The following is a 22,089-nucleotide window of genomic DNA, read 5'->3' on the forward strand; positions in this document are numbered from 1 at the left end:
CACGTTCTGTAAGGAAATGTATGAAATGTTAGCTCGCCCAAGGTAGCTCGGGTAGGTGGCTGACCGGTCTACCCGAGATAACGTTTGTCCGAGGTGAAAATAAAAGGCATGATATTTGAAAAGAGCGCGAATTCACTAAAGTGACGCTTTTGAGGCCATCGCCGTTGTGGTTGTTTAAGCTCCCTACTGGTTGGTCCCTCACGGAAGGTTTGACTTTATTTTTATATTTCCTCGTAGATTGAAAGAGAAGTAGAAGAACTTACGGATGGGACGTCCACATCTTTTAAAGAAAACAAAAATCCCATTAGCCCTGCTACAGGTGATGAAGAGAAAAAGGAAAACATTCAGGAAGACGCAGCGAATATCGTAGCTGATACAGTGGTGTATTCACAGAGATTACAACAGAAGAAGGAGGTTCTTTTGAAAAGAATTGCTAAGCTACAGAAACAATGCGAAGAGTAAGAAGTGCATTTTGCCATTTTAGAAGGTTTTTCTCCCCAGTTACGCTAAGCAGTCTTTCTTTCAAATTGCCCTGCATTATTGTTGTTCCATTTGCGAGACATATTGCATTGGACCTCGCTCAGGCCTCGTTTATATGCCCTGGGAAAGAAGGTCACCCTCGTCAAGTCAACTTTAGCGAGCGTTTATAGAGCGGTTTTCATTTGAGTGTCGAAAAGTAATTGGTTTTGCACTTTCTACACGATGCGATTGGCTTAAAAGATTCGCGCCACCTTTTCATCCAATCAGAAGTAAAACCAAAGCCAATTGTGACGCGCTCGCATGCATTTTCCCGCGCTTTGTGTCAGCCGCATGTAATTACTTCGAGTTTTGATTGGTTCAATGTATTGTCTGTGTCCTATGTGATTGGCCAGAGTAATTACTTTGGTTTTGGTTTTACGACACTCAAACGAAAACCACTCTATGAGAAACAAGTAGACCGCTCTTCCCAAGTCAACAGCACTCGCGCATGCTCTGATTGTGTAAAACAGCGCCAGCGCATGCTCTGATTGTCTTCACCGAGTTAAACCTGCTGGGCGAACCAAGGTGTTTGTGTGGAGAAAAATTGGTCCGCGGACTAGGAGAGTAACCCTACAGTCGAAAAGGGTTAACCCAGTTAAGCCGGGTCACACATCTAGACGAGCCAACTTTTTGTTTCTCGTGTAAACGGTTCGCCAAGTTTCGTAAGGAAATGGATGAAAAGTTGGTTCGCCCAGGGTAGCTCAAGTGGGCGGATGACCCTTCTACCTAGGAAACTTTTCTCCTTATGAACGGAACCTTAGTAGAACAACTCCGTCATTGATTTTTTTTAAGCAACCAGTTCCTATTGTTGTTTAGTGGCAAATTCTGTTTTAAGGATTGACCAGTGCCATCAAGAGAGCTGTGATCAAGTGAACAGTGTGTCAGAGATGACAGTTCAACGACTTCTGTTAGAGTTGGAGACCGGTGGAAATGTGCGCTTTGAGGATGGTAAACCATCAGATCCCTGGTACAAATCATGCCATGACCTTGTTTTGTCAAGATTCTGTGTTGGAGATTACCAGGTATATTAATTTTCTTTTAGACTGCACTCAACCTTATCGTTCAGGGAGCTTGAGCGACGGCGACGGCAATGAGAACGGCAAAAAAGAAATAGGTTTAATAAGCAAAACAACAACTTTGCACGCGCATCACGCTTTTTTGTACATTTCTGTTGTTGCAGGACTTCGTCGTGAAACGTCCTAATTTCACGTTTTATGAAGTCAGCGGAAAGTGCGTCAACTTTCCAAAAGGACACGATGACTGAAAATTTCGGGGGCATTCAGTTCTCTGGTTTTTACACTGTTAGAAAAAGAAATTATTCACTGGAAACAACAACTTGTAGTTGATTGCCTTAGGCACTCCAGATCCTGTTAAAATAGGAAATCCGTCTTTCATAAAAAACAAGAATCAAGAACGAAGACCATTCGTAGCAGCAGTTAAAGGTGACTGGTCAATCGTCATTAAACATTGACCTCCACGTGACCTGAAAAAGCTGATTGGCTACTGGTCCTAGGGTCACAATTTACTACCGATTGACTGTAAAAAGAAGCTTTAGGAACTGTGTAAAGGTCAGGTCAAACTCCATTGTTTCAACCAATTTTGGGGAGGGGTGACTCGCATGCTTTTGAGCACTGCATGTTCTCTTACTTCGCGCTTCAACACGATTGTAGCAATAGCTGGCATGGCTTGTTCAGTTTCATACCAGAAGTGTAACATTTGTTTTTGCTCAACGTCTTTTTTAAAACTTCCTTCACAGGGTGCAGGAATTTCTGGAATTAAAATTCATCGAATCACAAGGGTACATAACAGAATCTTACGAACCCGGTTTGATGATAAATTGGACAAGATTCTAGACAAGGACGATATCACTGAATTAACCAAGTATGAAGACTTTGATATACTGTAATAAATACCTCAGTTATATGAAGATTATACACTTGAACATCCATGTGCGACCACCTCCTATAAGCGACCACCTATCCAAAGACAACAATTTTCCCAGTCAAAATCCTGTGATTACAACCTCTGGTAAACGACGGCGTCTCATAAGCCACTGCGACCAATTTTGGCCAGACGGTTTAATAGTTTTCGCGTTGTTTTTAACCTCTTGAAAGCGACCACCTGGGCTAAGTACCAGGGTTTCTTCAGGTTCAGCGGAGCCAAGATCTGGAACACGCTTTCTCTGGCCCTGAGGAGCGAGCATGATTTAATTAAGTTTGGGTTTGGCCTAAAAAGGCACTTTAGATCCAAGCCAAATTGAGCCTCCAAAACTTTCGCTATAAATACTTGTTCCATTTTTCTTATCTGTTATTGTTTTTTGTGTTTTTTTTTTCTTTTCATCAGGGCCCCATTCAAACCAGCCTCGCTGAACTGGGCACCCCTGACTAAATATTGTTCGAAATAAGAATAAATAAATTTAGACATTTAAAAATTAAAATACATTTGTGGGCTTTAAAATAAAGTTTTCATTCATTCTTACCCCAAAAAGAGACCTAGCCAGTCCCTACTATACTACTTTGTGAAATTCATATTTTAGTGTATCAACATTACCATTGTGTCGTGAAGTATATTTGAGATGGAAGTAGTTAAAGCCGTTTCAAGCTGGACTAATTCCTGTTTTGTTCCAGGGGAAGATCGTACAAGAGATTTTTAGAATATCTATTCTTTATGTGGGATCCATCTTTACTTGACGGAAATGGAGAACCCATCAGAGTCTTGGAGAAAGGCTTCCGTCCTGCATCTGTTTATGAGGTGCGTAAATTCGTGTGTTTTATATACGTGACTGTATTGAACCATGAAAACTGCCACCCGCCTCTCCAGGATAATTGACCAAACGAGAGAGAAAAATCCTTATGCTCCTCCGTTCAATATTCAGGAAAGGGAACGAATTTCATTTTGTGAAAATGCTGAAGGCAAATAGCGGCATTACTTTTAGTAGCATGCTAGACACTGCGAAAGAGGCTTCATTGGAATGGTCACACCAAAGGATTTCATCCACAGACTCAAAAGTTAGAACTACATAGTAAATATAGATTACCACGTAAACGTACTGCGGAAGAGGTTCATTTTAATGGTCAAACCGTAGGATTTCATCCACAGACTCAAAAGTTAGAACTATATACTAAATAAATAGTGCTATGTGAAAGTACTGCTGCCAGAGGTTTCATTTGAATGGTGACACCATAGGATTTCATCCACAGACTCAGAAGTTAGTTTACATACTAAATAAATAGTACCATGTGAAAGTACTGCTGAAGAGGTTTCATTTGAATGGTCACAGCATAGGATTTCATCCACAGACTCAAAAGCTAAAATTGTGGATGGCCTGTAATAAGCCATTTGTGCGATGACGTCATTTTACTACTACGACCAGAATCCTTCAGATATTGTTTTCTAGTGCAAATTAGGGCTTTTGTTATTTAAACCTTGCGGGGATTACCAAATTTTAAATATGAAAAGAAAAACGAAGCGGATTCTGGTCTTAGTAGTAAAGTGATGCCATCGTGCAAATGGCCTATTGGCTCTGGGATCGTAAAGCGCTCTGCACATTAATTCCGTGTTGATTCTTTGTGTTCCTAAGGGATTGAATGAAGATGGTGGTGTACCTCTCGCGAACAGCGTCAGTGTCTGCGACAGACCCAGAGTGGATTACCTCAGGACAAAAGCCAAACAGAGAGGGAGTACCGATCAATGCCCGTTTAGGCATGGTGAGTGTTCTATAGTGGCCAGGAAGTCAAATAAAACAGTCTAGAGCGATTCAAATCAATAGGCTTACTCCAAGCACTTGTCTTATGTACATTATTTTAATGCAGGCATTAGTAATTGATGATGAAAAACCTAACTCGCCAATTGAAGGATGGGTGCCTCAAATATCCAGGAGCTTCTCCTATTGGCAGATTATTGGCAGCCAACTAAATCAAGCAGGTGGAGTCTGCATCGCTGGCATATCTTGGCAACCCGACCTTAAGCCTCAGGGAGGGGGTAACAGTCGTTAACTGACGCTAGCTTGCAGTCGCTGACCACCCGTGACAGCTCAATTTGAGAATTGTTTGAGAGCACTCGATGTTTTGACACATGGGCATAACTTAATTCCGCTGACCGCGGTAGGGCAGCTTGGGCGCTCTTAGCTGTCAACCACGTTAAGTATCATTAACCGACTCTATTTTTTAAGGGTTTGGAGGATTTTTTTCCGTTCTACAGATTGCCATAATAAAGCAATTGTGGTACTTTTCGGGGAGCCACGAAGCCTTTCGAAACAGTAGATTAATGACCCAAATGATGTCCCTATAGCCCTAAAAAATAGTTCGTGTTTTTAAAGTTCAGTCAATAGGTTCTGTAGAGCTTCGTGGTTCCAGTACTTTCAAGTCCAACAAAATAATTATTTACCCCGTGTTACGTTTAGGTCAACTGATCGTCGCCAAAGTGTTTGTTGGAAATGTGGTACCTGTTAAGAATGAAAACAAGTAAGTGAAACATGACCTTTTTGTCTACAGTTTTAGTCAGGCTTTTGTATATTTTGTTATCATTTTTCGAGCATTTTAGTGAGGTAAGGGCATTAAGCAATGTATTATTCCAGTATTTTTGCGAAATTTTCCCGGAATTTACAAGACCGGGAGTTACAAGACCTCTCTTCTTTCGTCTTGGGTGAAAATTCTCTCTGCATCCTTTACGAAAATATTCAAGAAGCTTTTTTCTAATGTTCTGGAAACTCTCGAATTCTGGATTACACAGTCAATTCTCTCTCCACACTATTTGTCCGTTCGGCTTGATAGGTGTAAACTAACAACGTTGATTTTTCCTTCTTAGAATTGCAAAGGCGTCTTATCGAGGTGCAGACTCCGTTTATCGAAGTAGGGTACACGAGAACTGCCCGTCGGGTTTGAAAAGATCAGTCAGGGACACGAATTGCGAGTGTAGTACGCAGCAGTGTGCGTGGTACGTGTTTGATAACGAGATGGTGCTGCCTGAATACGTTGTGGACTTTGAATATACAACAAAGGTAACTAGATCGATTTTACCCCATATTCCTGGCTGGTTGGACTGTACCGAAAATTAGAATGATTTGTATGGGAAAAACAGCTCTTGCCACCCAGTTACGTTTGAGTGTTTTTCCATACAAATCCTTACAAAGTTCGAAATTTTCAATCTGTTCTTAAATCTTTCCTTAAGCACTACGGAGGTCAAATTTTCTTTTTTTCATAACAGACAATCCTTGTAAATTTCGAAATTGTCATGCTGTTTTGAAATCTTTCCTTTAATAAGCATTACAGGGCAGAAATGTTCGGTTGTTCGTAGCAGACAACCCTTATAAACTTTGAAATTTTCAAGCTGTTGTAAACTCTTTCCTTTCGCATAACGGGGCTCAAATTTATAAAAGACAATTTTTGGCGACCGTTGTAACGGCTACTTTCGAAATACATTGCTGAAAACTTACAGGATATCGAATTTTGTATGCTCTTTCAGTTCCTGCTAAAATCATTCTTCCAAATAAAAAGAGTTGTCCTCGTGTTTACTGACAGTTGGTCATACGTGACCACCTATTGCAAAAGGCCTGTTGTCTTATTCCACGCACATTTATGTAAACTTTCCTATTTGCAGGTGAAGCCCAAGTCGTCATTCATTTACTATTACGGAGAACATGAGAACAACGCTACTTACAAACCAAGCAATGACGAAGAAAAATCCGACATTCCCGACGGAGATGTCTTAAATCTGGAGCCCAACATCCCTATAAGACCAAGGTAAAAGTTGAGAAAAATAATTGCTGTCCGAACATACTGGCCCAATGCCGATAAAGACCGGCGGTATCGTAGATGATACGAGAGATGATAAGCAGCTGTCGTATGCACTCGTAAACTGCTCTCAATAAAGTCACGATGCGTTGTGTTTGCTCTCTCGTTCAGCCCGTAACCCTTTTTTTGAACTCTTGCTATTACAATTCCTCAATCTAAAATAACACATTCTCTCTCTCTCTCTCCCTCCCTCTCACCATCATCCCACGTGGTCAAGTCTAAATAACTTATGGTTTGCGTTTACGCAAGGTCCTACCTACAAGGGAGGGGAAGGGTAGACCTCTCGCACACAGCGGTTTCTGAACTTCACACTTCCTTTATCAATGACTTCTGCTTCCCGTCACTTTCTCATTAGTCACTGACTTTCCCAATCCGAACGTTTTCACAATACTGCGCTATTTTCCCGTTTTTTGCGATACCTTTATGGGTAAAAATAAGTGTTAGCTTTCCGTCCTGGACACCCTTAATGAGACCGAATCTGCAATTTCTCCACCTAAGCGAGACGACGGGCATCCCCGCCTTTTTCTCAGGGGAGTTTTCCTCTCCCCTGTCTTACTCGCCTCCCTAACAGGCTGCCAGGGGTTGTTCTGTACTATTTTTATGGATCAATTTACGTTTCTGGGAAACTACCCACCTACCCCTCTCCTAACCCAACATTTTTCCCTGATTGAGAGTTTTAAGTGTTGATGTTGACCTAGGGGAGGGGTAGGTGGGCAGTTTCCCAGAAGCCTAAATTGATCCATTTTTATTTCCCATTTAATATAAGAGTGTAAAATGACACAAAGCTTGACATAAAATTCTCCAGATGTAAAAAGTGTCAGGGTTGTTGGAAAAATACAGTTTTTGGTGATTGTGTCCGTTGTTTTTTCTACTTTTTTTAGGTTGATTGCTTTGACGGAAGAATTGTTATTAAAGAGATGTAAAGTGGCGTCTCTTGAGCATATTGTCGTAAGTTAACCACGAGAACGAACAAACCCAAAATTTCGGGAAAATTCCACTTGATATTTCATAAAGTACTTAAAACATACTGCATCCCTGGAGCGGACTGTTCACAGTGCCTATTTTCCCCTCCCAAAGTTTGAGGGTCATATTCGTCCGGGTACGATTATCGATGTCAAGCGCTTACTGTGGCTGTTGGCCATCTTGTCATCTTGGTTTCAAATGTCTCGATTGTAACCCCATTGAAGAGTATCAAATCTACCTAGGGAGGGAGGCTATAAACCCCAACCCCTGCCCCCTCGGTACATTTGAAACCAAGACATCTGTAAGATGCAGCAGGCGCTCCACCTGAACGATCTTACGGAAAAGTTTGGTGCTGTAAGCAGTCTGTTGGGACCATGACCGTGACAGGAACAGAATTATTTGCGCCGCAAAATTACTGTTCATTAGTATTACTGCACTCAATGTTTCGATAAAATACATCGTACTTTCTGGCTGCAACGCCCTCTTTGCCTTCAGACCACTGGAGTCCATCATATCATTGTTAGTAGTCTCTCTTATATAGGATACCATCCCAACCTAGATCTCGGATCTTTGGTTATCCCGGTTTGTTTTTTCATTAGCCTGCTAGCAAGCTTTCCATTTATTGCGAGCGAGTGAGCGACGAAGCCGAGAGGGTCGCGGGCCGCTCTCGCGTGACTTCTCGCGATTCTCCCAAATGGAGAGCTTTCTCACACGCTATTTGTTTATGAGTTCTGGATGCTTTTCTATTCAGGTTTTAAATCTTCACGGAAACGGACTTAGTCGACTGCAGCACGTGACTTGTATGACAGCACTGAAGAAACTGACAGTCAGCTTCAATGAACTGACGCGATTGGATGATATAAGTTACATGGTAATGTCAGATGATTGAACTTAACCGCTAAGCACTCAAAACAACTTGTAATTGCTTCCTTGGTTTGTATCAGATGTTATTGTTTGAGAGAATGTTGAGTTTGTTTTTCGTTTTTTGATAGCTTTTCTTGGAATACCTCGACGCCAGTTTCAATAAAATCACAACCTTAGATGGTCTGAAGGTTTGTTGAATTTCATTCGTCTAGTACTGCTAATCTCGTTGATAGAGTAGATCCGCCTTCTTCAAAACAACCTGCTCAAAAAACCCTCCGGTAAATCGAGTATTGCTGGTTTGCTTTTGACGATATCAATTTCCAAAATTAAGAATAATAGAATCCATTCTCATAAGTTTTTATGTCTGTCAGATCTTTTATTAGATCTCCGTTGCGCTTCTATTTTGCAAATTTTTTAAATTCCCAAGCTTTTGCATAGTACAAGATTAAAATGGGTACCTGAGAGATTTCAAGAAGGTAAAACCGGCACTAGTTGTCTTTGAAGTTTTTACTAGAGAGCAAGCCTTGTATTAGAAAAACTACTACTAGGATCTTGAGCTGTTACTTATTGCATTTTTAATGTTCATTGTTGATGGTTAATAGTGAAAACCCGCAATTAAAATCAAAAATAATACAGTTGAACCTGTCCACAACGGCCACCCTCGGGACAGACGAAAGTGGCCATTGTAGAGAGGTTTAAATAAGAATCAATGTATGGACTGTCCGTCAAAAAAGGTGGCCGTTAGTGGAGAGGTGGCCGTTAGTGGAAGTTCGACTGTTAACCTGTGCCGTATTTCCTTCACAGGGTTGCAATAGGTTAAAATATTTAGACGTGAGCTGGAACCAACTGAGTCACACCCGAGAGCAACTGGGCATCACGAGAAAACACGTGATCACACTCACTCATCTGGACACGCGTAACAACCCCTGGCAAAAGGTGAATACACTCGTTACATACTCGCAAATAGAACACAGTACCATACCGTGTGATATGTCAAAGCTATATACTGGAATCTTTTGTGAAAACTGCAGTGGGCGCGACCCTTGAAGAGTTAAGTGAGGTCTCCATTTTCTTAGCCACGGTCTCAGACGTAATTTGACCCCTGTTTATAGCAACGTCTGTGAAGCAGCGCCGATAGGGAACTTAAGCACCAGACGTTCTTGATTCACGAACGGCATGGCTGGCGGCGCAGAACTGGATCGGGCACGTGGTTTACGTGCCAAATGCAAATCATTAAGCAAACCAACATGAAACCATCACGAACGCTGACAGAATAATTCATTTGAAAATGTCCTTCAAAGATTTGCGTGAAGTTTTGTTTCTTTCTTACGCAGAATACATGATTTCGGACGAAGAATTTCTACTTTTGTATGACGAATACTCTTCGAAGAACCCAGAATTTGAACCTCTGGTTTCAACCTGAGAACTCGCGTTTGAAGTCTGTGGCCGCAACTCAAGAACGTCTTGACAAGCGCAGTGGCTGTCATGCTGCAAAAATACTTCCGGTTGGCGTGCGTGGTACCAAGAAGATCTGGTGCTTAAGTTCCCTGATATCTTTGTTCTGGGTCCCAAACAGACTCAACGAATTACCGGAAATGTGCTTTAAATTTCCGTCGAACCTGATTGGCAAATCGACAATGGCTTTTTTAACAGTCCAAACATCGCGCGTACCTTGGCCCAGAACTAAGGCCTTGTAACAGTCTTACTCACATGCGTACCAATGGGCCATTTGCGTGCTGACATCATTGTTAACTGCTACTACCAGAATTCTTCAGGGATTGGCTTTCTTGTGCAATGTAGGGCTTTTGTAGTAATAGAAGTCAGTGGTGAATTGACCCCAAAGCGCAAATAACCTTTTGGTTCTGCACCTAGATAGGGTTAACCTCTTCATCTCCTTTTCAGTTGTGAATAAACAGTTATTATTGTTATTATTATTATTATTATTATTATTATTATTATTATTATTATTATTATTATTATTATTATTATTATTATTATTATTATTATTATAATCGAAAAGAATCTTTATTACAAAACCTCAATTAAACATAAAAATAATAATAATAATAATAATAATAATTATTATTATTATTATTATTATTATTATTATTAAACCTCTGACAAGACTGGTCTAGAAAACCTAAATGGTTTGGGATATTCCTCAAAGTCAGGCCGCATTATACATTCAATTATCTCTAACGTTAATTTTCTCTAAAGCTTTTGGACTGGCTGGCGCAATTATGTCAGTTTTTGGGTGGTGTCGATCTTATTTTTTATGTCAAGGGAGAGTTCAATTTGCTTTAAAAAGTTGCCAGATATGTTACTTTAATTCGATAAAGTCGTTCACTTTCATTGTGAGTCATCTTTTATGTTTCAGCCTGAAACTTTGCGTATGCGAGCTCTTGGAAGGTTGAAAAACTTGGAGTGTCTTGATGGTGTGAACGTCTCGGACGAAGAGATGACGACAGCATTAAAGATGGCGGCTGCTTCCCGCCCCTCCTCGTTTTCAATCCTCGCGCATGCTCGCACAGACCAGAGTAAACCACGGACTTTGAGCTTGGTACCGACTGCGCAAGCTATCTTGACAAACAGCCAGAATAAACCCGTCAAGTTAATGGACGATGATAGCCAGTGGTTTCAAAAAGTAACGTCATAACGTTTTATGTTTTTATGTTACCAATATGTTGTCCACTGTTGTCGTTTTCACGGTCACCGTCTATTCATTGCTTTGATGGGCATACTCAACTATGATAACCTGCGTCACAGACGTAATTTAACTCCTGTTAGTAATGTCTGCGAAGCATCGCCGAGATCCTTTTTCTGGGCTTCCTACGGACTCAACGAATTACCGGAAGTGCGTTTTTGGAAGTCCTTTCGTCCTGATTGGCAAATCGACAATGGCTTTTCCTCGCCAAAATGACGCTGGCTCACTCGTGAGCACTACTTGGTATTAAGAAAATCTCGTAGTCATCCTCGTCTTAAAAACTAAAGCTCTCTATTGGGTCCTTTACCTATTGTTTCATCAAACCAATAACAGCCCTGGACGGAAGGCTCGCCTGAAAATCTCTACTAAGGAGCGGGAAAGTTGACAAGAAATACGTGTTTTAAACTATTGCGAGATGTGAAACTGGATGAATTTGAACAATGAGCTGTTATCTTAATATATGTAAACAATCTCCTAGACTTAATTCCATAAACGTATCCCTTTTTTATTAGGTCACAACAGTCAATCTTGACAACCAACATCTCGGCAAGTTAGCGAATATGGAACAACTGGAGAATCTGCGGTGGGCTTCTTTTAACAACAACGATCTCACCAAGATAGAGGTATAAAAATTGTAAAAGTGAACAAAAAGACCACGAGTGCCTGCTTGTCTTGCCAATCTTAGGCGAATTCCGGCTGACATATTAGGGACTCAAGATCGAGAATGTCGAAAGAGAAAAACCAAAACTCTGTACGCGCAGCACACTATTTGGAATGTTCACGCCCGCACGAACATGACATGAAATTACTGAATTCCACGTCTTATGGAAAACCCCAACGTAAAAAACCGGAGCAAATATTTTCCCCTATTTTAAACTTGGATATTTTCCATAAGAATTTAACTCCAGGAGAGCTCTCCTACATTTGACAAATTGAGCGAGTTGGAATAATAGCGTTAAGTTTCAATGAACACGAAGCCCCTTTTTAGTGAGCTTTCGTAGCCTTCGCAGTCGTGTGACGTGGTATCTTAAACTCTCTTCTATCTCCAACAATATCAGCGTTTTCAGTTCCAAACACCGTCCACAAAGACCTTTTATCGTTCAGTCCTGCATATTAAAGGGAACGCTATACTCGTGGACTCGTTTTGTAAAGAGCTTTGTTCTTTTTGTTTTCAGGGTCTCGAATCTTGCATTCATCTTGAGGAGCTTTCAGTTGAAAACAACTGTATCAGCAAATTTGAAGGTAATTTTAAAGACAGTTTACATGAGCCATGTCCATACCGAGCGGTTACTAACTCCTTCAATTTCCCGCGCTTTTTTGCGTTATACCAGAAATGAGTTTCTGGTTATAATTATTATGGCGGGTCATATTGCGAGGTCAAACTATCTTACAGCATTCTATTCTAGAATAACATAACTAAAACTCCCTAAACTCTGTGTGACCAATGCTTTTGCGCTGTCTTTTGATTCAGGTCTTTCCAAACAAACAAAGTTAACCTGGCTAAGTCTAGCCGGTAACAATCTTACGTCCCTTGACACCGGAGTCCTGGAAAAACTACCACAGTTGAGATATTTGTCTGTGGAAAACAACGCCATCACCTACCTTCGTGGGCTCCAGGTAACGTTGTTCACGTTTCTAAGCCAAGAGCCTAGGAGCCTTTTTTTTAGCTGAGCGCTTTCTATTTGTCTAAAAAAAATGGTCGTGTTTTTTGTTCAGATAACGAGGGAAATGTTTTCCAAGTTTTTTCAATGTTTTGTACCCAGGCTCCTAAGCAAATATGGGAAGAGTACAGGCAGGCTGGCTCCTGGGTCAGGTTACCGCAGAGGGTCATGGAAGGGGCATGCGAAGCCAAGCGCAAAGCAAGCGAGGAGCGACAGACACGCGCGACGCGGAAAGGCACGGTTTTTCTGCGCTTTCCCCTGTGGTGCGTGTCTGGTGCCCCACGCTCGCTTCGCGCTTGCCTTCGCTTGCCCGAAAAACGCGAAAAAAAATAACGCCTGTTATGCAGGCTAGGTTTATGGTTAACGTGGTACGAGGCAAGGGGTTTTTATGTGATTAAGAAATTCTTGGAAATTCTTGCGCCAAATCAATCTCCAGTGCTGACCTTACTGTTGTTCTTCTTAAAAGAGTCGACAGAATTTGTTTTGAGATTTTAATCGCTGCGTCTTCTTTCAGAATAATCAAAATCTTCAAGAACTTTACATTGGCAACAACCAGCTGACCAACATCCGGGAGATATTTAACCTAAAGGTAAAACATATTTATCTCAATTTATGTCTTGCCGGATTTTTGAAAAAGTTACCGCCAGATAGATCGCTTCCGTCAAACAGTTCTTTTTTTTTTCGGCCAAAGTAGCCATTATAAAAACTAAGAGTGCAACCATTGCTTTTTTCTCTTCTCCTCCTTTCTTCTTCCTCACTTTTTCTTTTTCTCCTTTCTTTTCCTTCGCTGCTTCGATTTTGGAGCTTATTGGGCGTCAAAACCCCGCCTTTTGGCCTTTTTCACTCAAATAGCGGCAAATTTCGTTACGTTCGTTATCACAAATTCGGCTAGATGTATAATTATCTTTCAGTCTTCCCTGTAAAGATGTATCAGTCAGTGATCCTCAGAATTAATACTTTATTTGTATTTTTTTCCTAGACCATACCTAATCTTCTTATCCTTGACCTCTGTGGTAATCCTACTGCTTCCGCTGGCCAAAATTACCGCTTGTTCGTTGTTTACCACTTGACGTCATTGAAAGCTCTGGACGGATTGGCTGTGGTAGGGTTATAGTAGAATCCTTGGTTACATTTTTTGCCTCATTAACATTTGCTTATCATTATCTGCTGAAGCTGATGTTATAAAATCTCAATATTGAAAGAGTAAAACAATTTCAGTTATCTCTAAAATTTTGAGCCCGACTTCTTCAATAGTTTCGGAGAAATTCTCTTTGAAAAACCCTAAACTTTACAAAGAATTCTGAATGTATGAGCTCATCAACGTTTTGCCACCCCGCATTTCGCAGTTTTGATTGCCTATATGTCCTTTGTTATTGATTGCAACTGGGGAGCTAAAACTTGCACAAACTGCTCGAATTAACCAACTCTTGCAACTTTTCAACCTAATCTGTATATACGGCGACGGCTTCTATGGGTTAACTCGTATGCTAATGACAAGACTGTAAACAATGACGTCAGTAAGGATTCGCCTATATGTTACAAAAACTTCCTTAGTTTGACTATTGGCCACATTGCTGCTGTTATTGTTTACACGTCATGTTAGTACGTGATCTTTTCATCAATCTCTGTTTTAAAGACTTTTTTTTCCTTCTATGCATCTCAGTTCCTTTCTTATTCTGTGTTTTGAAGGAAACATCAGAATGCAGTCTTGCCAAGGATACATTTGGAGGAAGGTTTGTGACATTTCAGACAAGTGACTCAGTTTATATTGATCTCAATGAGAAGACTCTGATTCAAGCATATAGTTCGTCTTTCTACAGGCTTACTCCAGATTTCATCGCCGAGCGCCTGGGTCATGCAAACTTCTCAGAGCTAAGAGAACTTGATTTACCTCACTGTAGCCTAAGAACTGTGGATTTGGGAACCAAAGATGTGTTCATTAATTTGAGAAGGTTAGTCTCTCCACGATACCCCTCTTCCTCCCCACCCCACCCCCCTCCATCACCTTAGTCTCTAGAGACCTGAGCCCACAGTCAATCATTGCGTCTGTGTCACTGGGGCATTTCTTTCCCGAGTCGAGAAAACGAGGAAAGGCACTTCATCAACCTCGTATCCAGACATATCTCGTCCCGCTACTAAAGGGAAAAGCCCTGAGAAGTACGTTACATTATCACTGTCATGTGCTTAGTTCAACCCAGGTCCTTGGCATTCTCTTCCTCTCGTGAACGAGCGAAAAGACGCGTGCAATATTGAAAACTGCCAACGTTCCTCGCCAGAAAGAATTACCAGGTAACTAGTTACAGTGGAACCTCGATATAACAAACCTATATATAACGAATTCCTCGGTATAACGACCGATTTTGTTTACCCCAGTAATGCGAAAATATGTGGAAAAGTACCTCAATATAATGCAACCTTGTTATTGCGAACGTATTTTGTCAGTCCCTTAGCACTTCGTTATAACGAGGTTCCACTGTAACTTAGCTAGTGGTGCAGAATTTGCAATTGTTTCATATAAAGTTAACGTTACTTTCTTTTTTCAGTGTAAACCTGGAGCATAACTCGTTGACCTCATTTGGCGGCCTTGTAAACCTCGTCAATCTAAAGGTAAAAGCTACCTGATATATATTTTTTGTTTCGTCAGTGTTTTAGAACAGTACCTTGCTTAGACGAAAATGGGAAGAGACGAGTTAAAAGAATGAAAATGAAATATCTTAGACCCTACTAAACGATATGGTTTTATCTATGTCCCTCTCAGGTCCTCTGTCTGAACCACAATCATGTCGAAAGCGTGATTGCAAAGCCGAAGGCAACGTCACCAGCGAACGCACCAAAGCGAGGCACTGACTTTTCCGTAGCATCAGAGATAACCAACCCGGAGAATTTCACTCCAGTTCTTCCTAATCTTGAAGTTCTACACCTTGGGTAATAAATACATAAATTATAGATTCAGTCAAGCCTAAAAGCGAAGCTCCAGTTAATAAATCTACAATTTAATTTAAACAATGTAATCATCGCAAAGCAATCCACTTAAAGTTGAGCCTGCGATCAGTTGAAGATTAGTGGCTTGTCAGCGGATAACTTCAACAAACACGTTATCTCGAAGGGTCGATACCTGAGCCCGCGATATGGTCGTGTAATTCTAGTCAGCGGATACCCTGTTTTGATGGCTGTCAATTGACGACAACATGGATGTGCAATATCAGATTGCAGGCTCCCACACTAGCTAGAAAGTCTGAGATTTTACATTGGTTTCCGTGTGATGCTGACGGACGGAAGGACGGACGGTCACGTGACTATCAAAATTTCTTGGATGGATAGATTTTCCTAGCTATGGAGCTTCGCCATTGAATGTCCTTCCTCTATCCGTAGCTTTCGAGTTGAAAGTAGTTGTCTTTATATAGTTTGACCAAGGTTTTAGCCAGAAGGGATCTCTAGCCGTCCTTTGGACGGCCATTTTCGGAAGAAATACAAGGAAAACTCACTTAATCTCTTAAAATTTTAAGGGAAAAGATGCCTTCTGGACGGATAGTTTTCAATGTCTGAGTTAGACCCTTGACTTCCAATTAATATTCGGTTGAATTAATCAAAATCCAGTTTATTTTAGTTATGACGGACATCCAGCAAAGATAGGTTACTCGAAAAGAGCGCGTTTTCGACTTTGTATTTGCAGTAACGTTGGGAAAGTTAACAACAAGATGTGAAAGGGTTGAACAATGTGTACGCAAATTCATTGACAAACTTAGACATCGACATTATGGAACGCCCCGTGTGTGGCTTTCGATTATAGTTTCTGAGGTGAACTGAAAAATAGATCCTACGTTCTTCGGCATATTCGTTTGCGGTCCTTTGTGGTTAATGTTTGAAAAATACAGATTAAAATTTTTGCGGTTAATGTTTCCTACAGACTTGTACGCTTTTTTCTTTTTACGACAGATACAACGGCATCACTGATATGGCCACCTTGCAGCTCTCTCGTCTGACTAATTTAAGAGCTCTTTTCTTACAAGGTAGGCTAAAAACTTTTAAAAGTTAAGTGATCAACTTTTTTCTATGTTAGGCCTTTCTTTTGTTGTACATGGCTTAAAATAGCCTCCGTAGATAGTTAGCACTTCATCTTTAAACACGTGTGGGAATACTGTTGGATTCTGGGAGCTTGCGGACAATTCATCCGAGGGTCTTTCACACACCGCCACTTTAAAGCAGTGTTGAGAGGACCCTAGTTAATAAGTCACGTCACCGATAATTGTGCCGATGTGATGTGTACTTCTTCGGGATGGACGCGTCGAACCTCAGATCAGAGGTCGGCTTTCACGTTCGAACTTTGGATTCCGCACAGCAATCGTGTTGTTTAATGTGAATCCGTAGTCCATCTGCTACCAATGAGTGCCATGTCGCGTTATTCTTTCCTGTCTATTTTTAGATTTCTTTTCCCGCGGAAATTTGATGAATCGCTTTCCTCGCTAAATTCTGATGACTTTCATCTTGAGGAGAAAGCTTTTCTCCTTTCTTCTTTCTGGTTCAGGTTGAGCCACTAGTCCCTGAATGCGTTATTGTAACTTAGAGTCACACTTCGCCATCTGACGTTACTGTTCTTTTGCAGAAAATCATACTCTGCTCTGATCGGCTGAGAGTTTTCTTGGTACAAAATAAGAATGTATAAATAGCCTGAATGTTTAGTACGCTAGGACCCAAGCCTCATGAGAGAAATCGAGGCACTAGGTTAATAGGCTTCTATTTGAATCGCAACTTTTTCCATATTATCGTTGTCTCTTGTTTGGTATGGCCCAGTCCACCGATTTGTCTTAGTCCACTCGGCCATGTATGGTTTGAGAGGGTGGCAGTTGGGGTTGATGGGGCAGTAACCTATTAGTAGCTAACACTCCTGGATGTTTCGTTCTTCTGTAACCGAGATAAACTCTGGCGGTGTGGGCCTTCTAAGTTCAAACTGCGCCTTTGCCTTTATTTATGTAACTTTTATATAAAGCGCAAAACTGACCGGGAACTAAGTGTTTTACAAGTCGTATTATTGTTCTCTGTAGGAAATGATATCGGCAAAATAGAAGGATTGGAGGGACTACTAGAACTCCGAGAACTTGTTCTCGATCGAAATAAAATCAAGGTAATAATTTTCGAAAATAGAACATGATTTATCCTATACTGTTAGCTTCATGACCAAAAAAGTACGTGTTTAAACTGAAAACAGTACTTCTAAGAAAACTAAAAAAATTGATCAGGTAAGGTATTACCTTGTGGTATATAGTATAATTTCTTTTAGACGTATAATACACTTTAGAAGAGAGCCCTTATGCGTTAGTATTGCCTGAAGAAGTCAAAGACTTTTCCCTTGAAAGACTATTTTCTTAACGTGTGCAAGTTTTGGGGGCCAACACTTCCGTAATTGTTTAAAGGTATTTCAACAGTCAAGATATCTGCATCAATAGTGTAGCGCGATTGGAGGGCGGGTATTTTTACCTCGTGTTCCATGTACGAAGGTTGGACTATACCGGATAGTTTTTCGTGCCGTGTAAACAGCAACGGTCCGGGACGACACAAGTCGTTCACGCACATCGAACATCGTGCCGGTGCGATTGGCCGAGAGGGTTTGGTGCACTCAATTTCAGTCCTCACTCCTAAATATTTACTTCCGTCTCAGTAGGTTCCAGTCCTCGCTCCCACTTATTTTCTTCCGCGGCGGACTGAATAGGTGTTCACATTGCACCAATGTTTGGCGCAAAATCAATCCGATATGTGGCGCGCCACTTTCGAGATTGGCGCGGCGCAGCTTCGCTTTGTCACAGAAATCGCGCCCAAATCACCATTCTTATGTGTAAACAGAAGCCCTATTGGGTATGTCTTTCGTGTTGACATGAAAAGCTACCGTGCATAGTATGAACGCCTATCCAATATGTGACTCTCCTCTTTAGAGATCGGCGCGACGCAGCTTCCCGCCGTTGCAGAAATCGCGCCGAAATCACCGTTTTTGTGTGTGAACAGAAGCCCTTTCCGGTATGATTTTCGTGACGGCGCGAAAGCTACCTGGTATAGTGTGAACGTAGCATTAAGGAAAGGTCCGCCCCTGATTGGAATGTACCTATAGCGCCTGGTATCTACTTAAATTTGACTATGGTTCCCGCAGGGTATCTCAAGCACGTCATTTATGAGTCAATGGAATGTCACCGAGTTACACATGGAAGAAAACAGGATACGGGAATTAACTAACCTTGAGCCGCTTCAAAATCTTCAGCGGTTGTATCTGGGAATGAACCGTATTCAAGTAAGTTACCTTCAAAACTGCCACCGTGTTCATGGTGGTGTTGGGCATACATTGTCAAACAAATAAGCCTTTCTTGATGTGTGTCCTTCAAGTTGAGGCTTCTTAGAGAGTAATTTTGCCCTCGTTAGGTACAGGCTTTACGTTTCTCTCTGCAAACCTTGATCTTATATCTTTTTTTGTTTAATTTTCTACCCTAGGACATAGCTGAGCTGGAAAGGCTAGAATGTTTGAGGCACCTTGTTGAACTGTCTGTTATTAATAATGCGGTGAGTTTAAAAAAAAATGTGTTTGTTAGTTTTTCCACCTTCAAAATCCCCACTCTTAAGTCATCAATAAATACTTAAGTAAGTAAATATGAAAACCGATCGCAAATCCTTTCCACCTCTGACTTAACGCCATCTTTTTCTTCACTTGATTTAATCAGCTGTAGTCCGTAGTTCTAGGAGACCTGACCTCTCATAAGCTTCTTTAGTTTCTGTTAGGTCTACTCACCACTTCTTCTTTTTTTTTAATTTATCTTATATTTTTTGTAATTTCTATTATTGTGTGAATAATAAATAAACAATCACTAGCCTGCGTGCTAGGCGTTAAATGGGAAAGAGGAAGGAGGAATAGGCCATTTGCACTTAGAGGTCATGTGACATCGTTTTTATGAAAATGAAAGTTATATGATTTTGCCTTTAAAAAATGATTAGTGGGTCATATCCTAAACAAAATAAAAGTGATTTGGTTTTTCAAACCTGCACCGTTGTCTTAAAATGAGTAAGTCTGTAGCTGGTCACGTGACCAAAATCTGATTTTGAAAATTACGAATTACCGCTTTCTGAACACAAATTTTGCACTTAAACTTCAAGGAAAATGTTGAAAAAATGATGGGGTAACGTTTGCAGCACATCTGAGCGTAACTATCAAAAGTTTAACAAGATGTAAGCAAAAACTAGTTTTGGCCGCCATGTTGGAGGGCAAGAGTATGCCCTCCAACATGAAGGCCAATACAAATCATACTACTTTGTTGAAAAATCAAAGTGCCATAAAATATCTCCCTTAAATGCTTTTCCTCTCAAATTCCGGGTGTAAGATAATTTTTATGTGCTCTGTCCATTTTTGGCATCAGCAGGATTCCAACTCATTGTTTAAGGGAAGTATTGGTCACGTGACCTCTTAGTGCAAGTGACCTCTTAGTGCAGGGGGGAGCGAGGAGCGTGCGAGGAGGCGGGAAGGAAACCCTCGCCCTCTCGCGCGCCCGGATTCCTTCTTCCTCTTCTCCTTTTAACGCCTGTCACGCAGGCTAAATCCCTACTTAAGGCTCGTACTCATGGACTGACAGGTGAATTGCAAATAGCAGAGTAGAATTCGTATAATTTCAACCATCAGAGTATAAGTGCATACCAGTTGTAAATGAATAACTGCAAGGGACCGCAAGTGAATATGCTGCAGAACGTAGGATGTAAAGAAGACCTGATCAGCAAAAATATACAAGCTTTGCAGATTTCAATGCGTCTATCTGTTTTAGTTTTGAGAGCGTTAAGTTGTTGCGAAAATGTTAAGAAAGAGACTTTGTTCGATATTTGGAAGCTCAAGTTATACGGAGACCTAGGTTATCAAAGGTTCGAGGCGAAGTGGTCAAGGGTTTAGTTTGTTATGGGACTGAGTTATACATGTGTGAGACAAACGTAACGGCAATCTACATACGTAAACCAATCCACGGTCTGGCCAGTACATACATACATACATGCGTGTAAGCTATCATAATAGCGGTCATTCAACTTCTGATTTCAGCTTTAAAAGTAAGTTCGTGTGACATCGGCTTGTTACTGTGCCTCCTTAGACAACATATTGTTCTGTTCCTGTTTAGTTACATTTCCCATATATTCCTTAGGTTACCCGTCGTCTTCTTCACCGGCCGCTACTAGTATACCGCATGCCCAATCTTCTGTGCATTGATGGGATTCCTGTGTCAGGTGACGAGAAAGCCAAAGCTGAAATGTACTTCATCGAGCAGCAGGTTAATAGTAATAGTAAGAAGTTTATTGTACACTCCCCTGCGGGGCTTTTCAGTGATACAAGACAAAGCTATATCTAATTCATTATCAAGTATGTATAAAAATAACCTCAAAAAAAAAATTAAATTACCTAACTTTCCGTTTGAAATTCTTATGATACAATAAAAGGTTAAAACCTTACGAAACGCTCGCAGAATCAAGAAATTTATGTAACCATATTTACCTCAGTTTCTGTTTAAAATCCCTATGATTCTTACTTAATTTGAGGTCTTCATCTAGGCTCTTCCACAAACAGGTTGCAATTCCTGTTTAATATTTGTTTGCCCTACTCATCGATCAAACCTACTCTTTCATTTATACCTTCTTTTTTACAATCTATTATTCTCTGGCCGAGATTTCCTCCCTTCTGATTTCCCTGCCCTTATTAATGCTGACATGTGACCTCTCACGTGACTTTCTTTGGCAGGGTGGAATGCAAAATATGACGTCTGCTTTAGAACCCAGTCTCCCAGGAATTGTTACGACGCGGTCCCAGGCCCCTCTTCGGGTAGGTTGCCGAGAATGTTTCTATTGAAGACTGTCCAACGTTTTCACTCAGTCATAACTAAATGAATTAGAGTGCACATAGGTACAGAAAATGAGAAACCCTTTAGAGCGTTGAGTGGTAAGATTGTCCAGTTTTCGTGGCTCCACAAAAAACTATCCTGAGGGTGTGAATGGGGTTAACCGACTAGCGACAAAGGGCGAAAAATAGTACTGACTACCGACAAAACGAGTAAACAATTACCGACTACCGACAGGAAAAATATTAACCGACTACCGACATGGGCTGACATTATCAATATTTGTTTCCAGAAAAAAGAGAATTTTGCATTTTTTTCTAGCCGCTAGGAAGTAACCTCTTTAAATTCATGACTCATCAGATGGTCTAACAGAAAGAACTTCCTCTTTTGTTGATACGGTTACATCACTACAACCAATATCATAATCACAGAAGACACACCTTAAAAATGCTACCGACTTTATAAATTTTATTGAAAAGACAAAGGTGAAAATACTGAACGTTTCTTGTTTTGGTACGGGAAATGCTTAGATTAATCATCAAAGAAAATTCTTTCCAGTTTAATGGAAAGCACTATCAGCAAAAAACCACGGTACCGCGATAAGCACATACAGGAGTTTCGTTTCCAACATTTTCATGGCCAAATATATTGAAACACAAAGTTTAAGCAAAACCGTCTTTAAACCCACTGTTTGAAAACGCTACATGATATTTTTCCCTATGGGACATAAGTAAACCAGACAT

General features: G+C 40.8%; 1 protein-coding gene across 1 annotated transcript in view; it reads left to right on the plus strand.

Annotated features, from left to right (window-relative positions):
- Nucleotides 1-22,089, plus strand: part of LOC140946241 (leucine-rich repeat-containing protein 9-like) — a 36,940-nt gene that overhangs the window by 9,153 nt on the left and 5,698 nt on the right. Inside the window, exons 9-36 of the mRNA XM_073395335.1 lie at nt 238-458; nt 1,355-1,541; nt 2,276-2,400; nt 3,147-3,270; nt 4,100-4,226; nt 4,922-4,982; nt 5,326-5,518; nt 6,118-6,260; nt 7,193-7,259; nt 8,026-8,145; nt 8,267-8,326; nt 8,943-9,074; nt 10,516-10,782; nt 11,355-11,465; nt 12,018-12,084; nt 12,314-12,459; nt 13,018-13,092; nt 13,483-13,605; nt 14,193-14,236; nt 14,324-14,455; nt 15,047-15,110; nt 15,262-15,428; nt 16,440-16,513; nt 17,546-17,625; nt 18,643-18,780; nt 18,978-19,046; nt 20,660-20,785; nt 21,250-21,330. Of these exons, the coding sequence (XP_073251436.1) occupies nt 238-458; nt 1,355-1,541; nt 2,276-2,400; nt 3,147-3,270; nt 4,100-4,226; nt 4,922-4,982; nt 5,326-5,518; nt 6,118-6,260; nt 7,193-7,259; nt 8,026-8,145; nt 8,267-8,326; nt 8,943-9,074; nt 10,516-10,782; nt 11,355-11,465; nt 12,018-12,084; nt 12,314-12,459; nt 13,018-13,092; nt 13,483-13,605; nt 14,193-14,236; nt 14,324-14,455; nt 15,047-15,110; nt 15,262-15,428; nt 16,440-16,513; nt 17,546-17,625; nt 18,643-18,780; nt 18,978-19,046; nt 20,660-20,785; nt 21,250-21,330 (3,324 nt within the window). The remainder of the gene's footprint in view (nt 1-237; nt 459-1,354; nt 1,542-2,275; nt 2,401-3,146; nt 3,271-4,099; nt 4,227-4,921; nt 4,983-5,325; nt 5,519-6,117; nt 6,261-7,192; nt 7,260-8,025; nt 8,146-8,266; nt 8,327-8,942; nt 9,075-10,515; nt 10,783-11,354; nt 11,466-12,017; nt 12,085-12,313; nt 12,460-13,017; nt 13,093-13,482; nt 13,606-14,192; nt 14,237-14,323; nt 14,456-15,046; nt 15,111-15,261; nt 15,429-16,439; nt 16,514-17,545; nt 17,626-18,642; nt 18,781-18,977; nt 19,047-20,659; nt 20,786-21,249; nt 21,331-22,089) is intronic.

The sequence above is a fragment of the Porites lutea genome, chromosome 8 (genome assembly GCF_958299795.1).
Source record: "Porites lutea chromosome 8, jaPorLute2.1, whole genome shotgun sequence".
In the NCBI taxonomy this organism is placed as follows: domain Eukaryota; kingdom Metazoa; phylum Cnidaria; class Anthozoa; order Scleractinia; family Poritidae; genus Porites; species Porites lutea.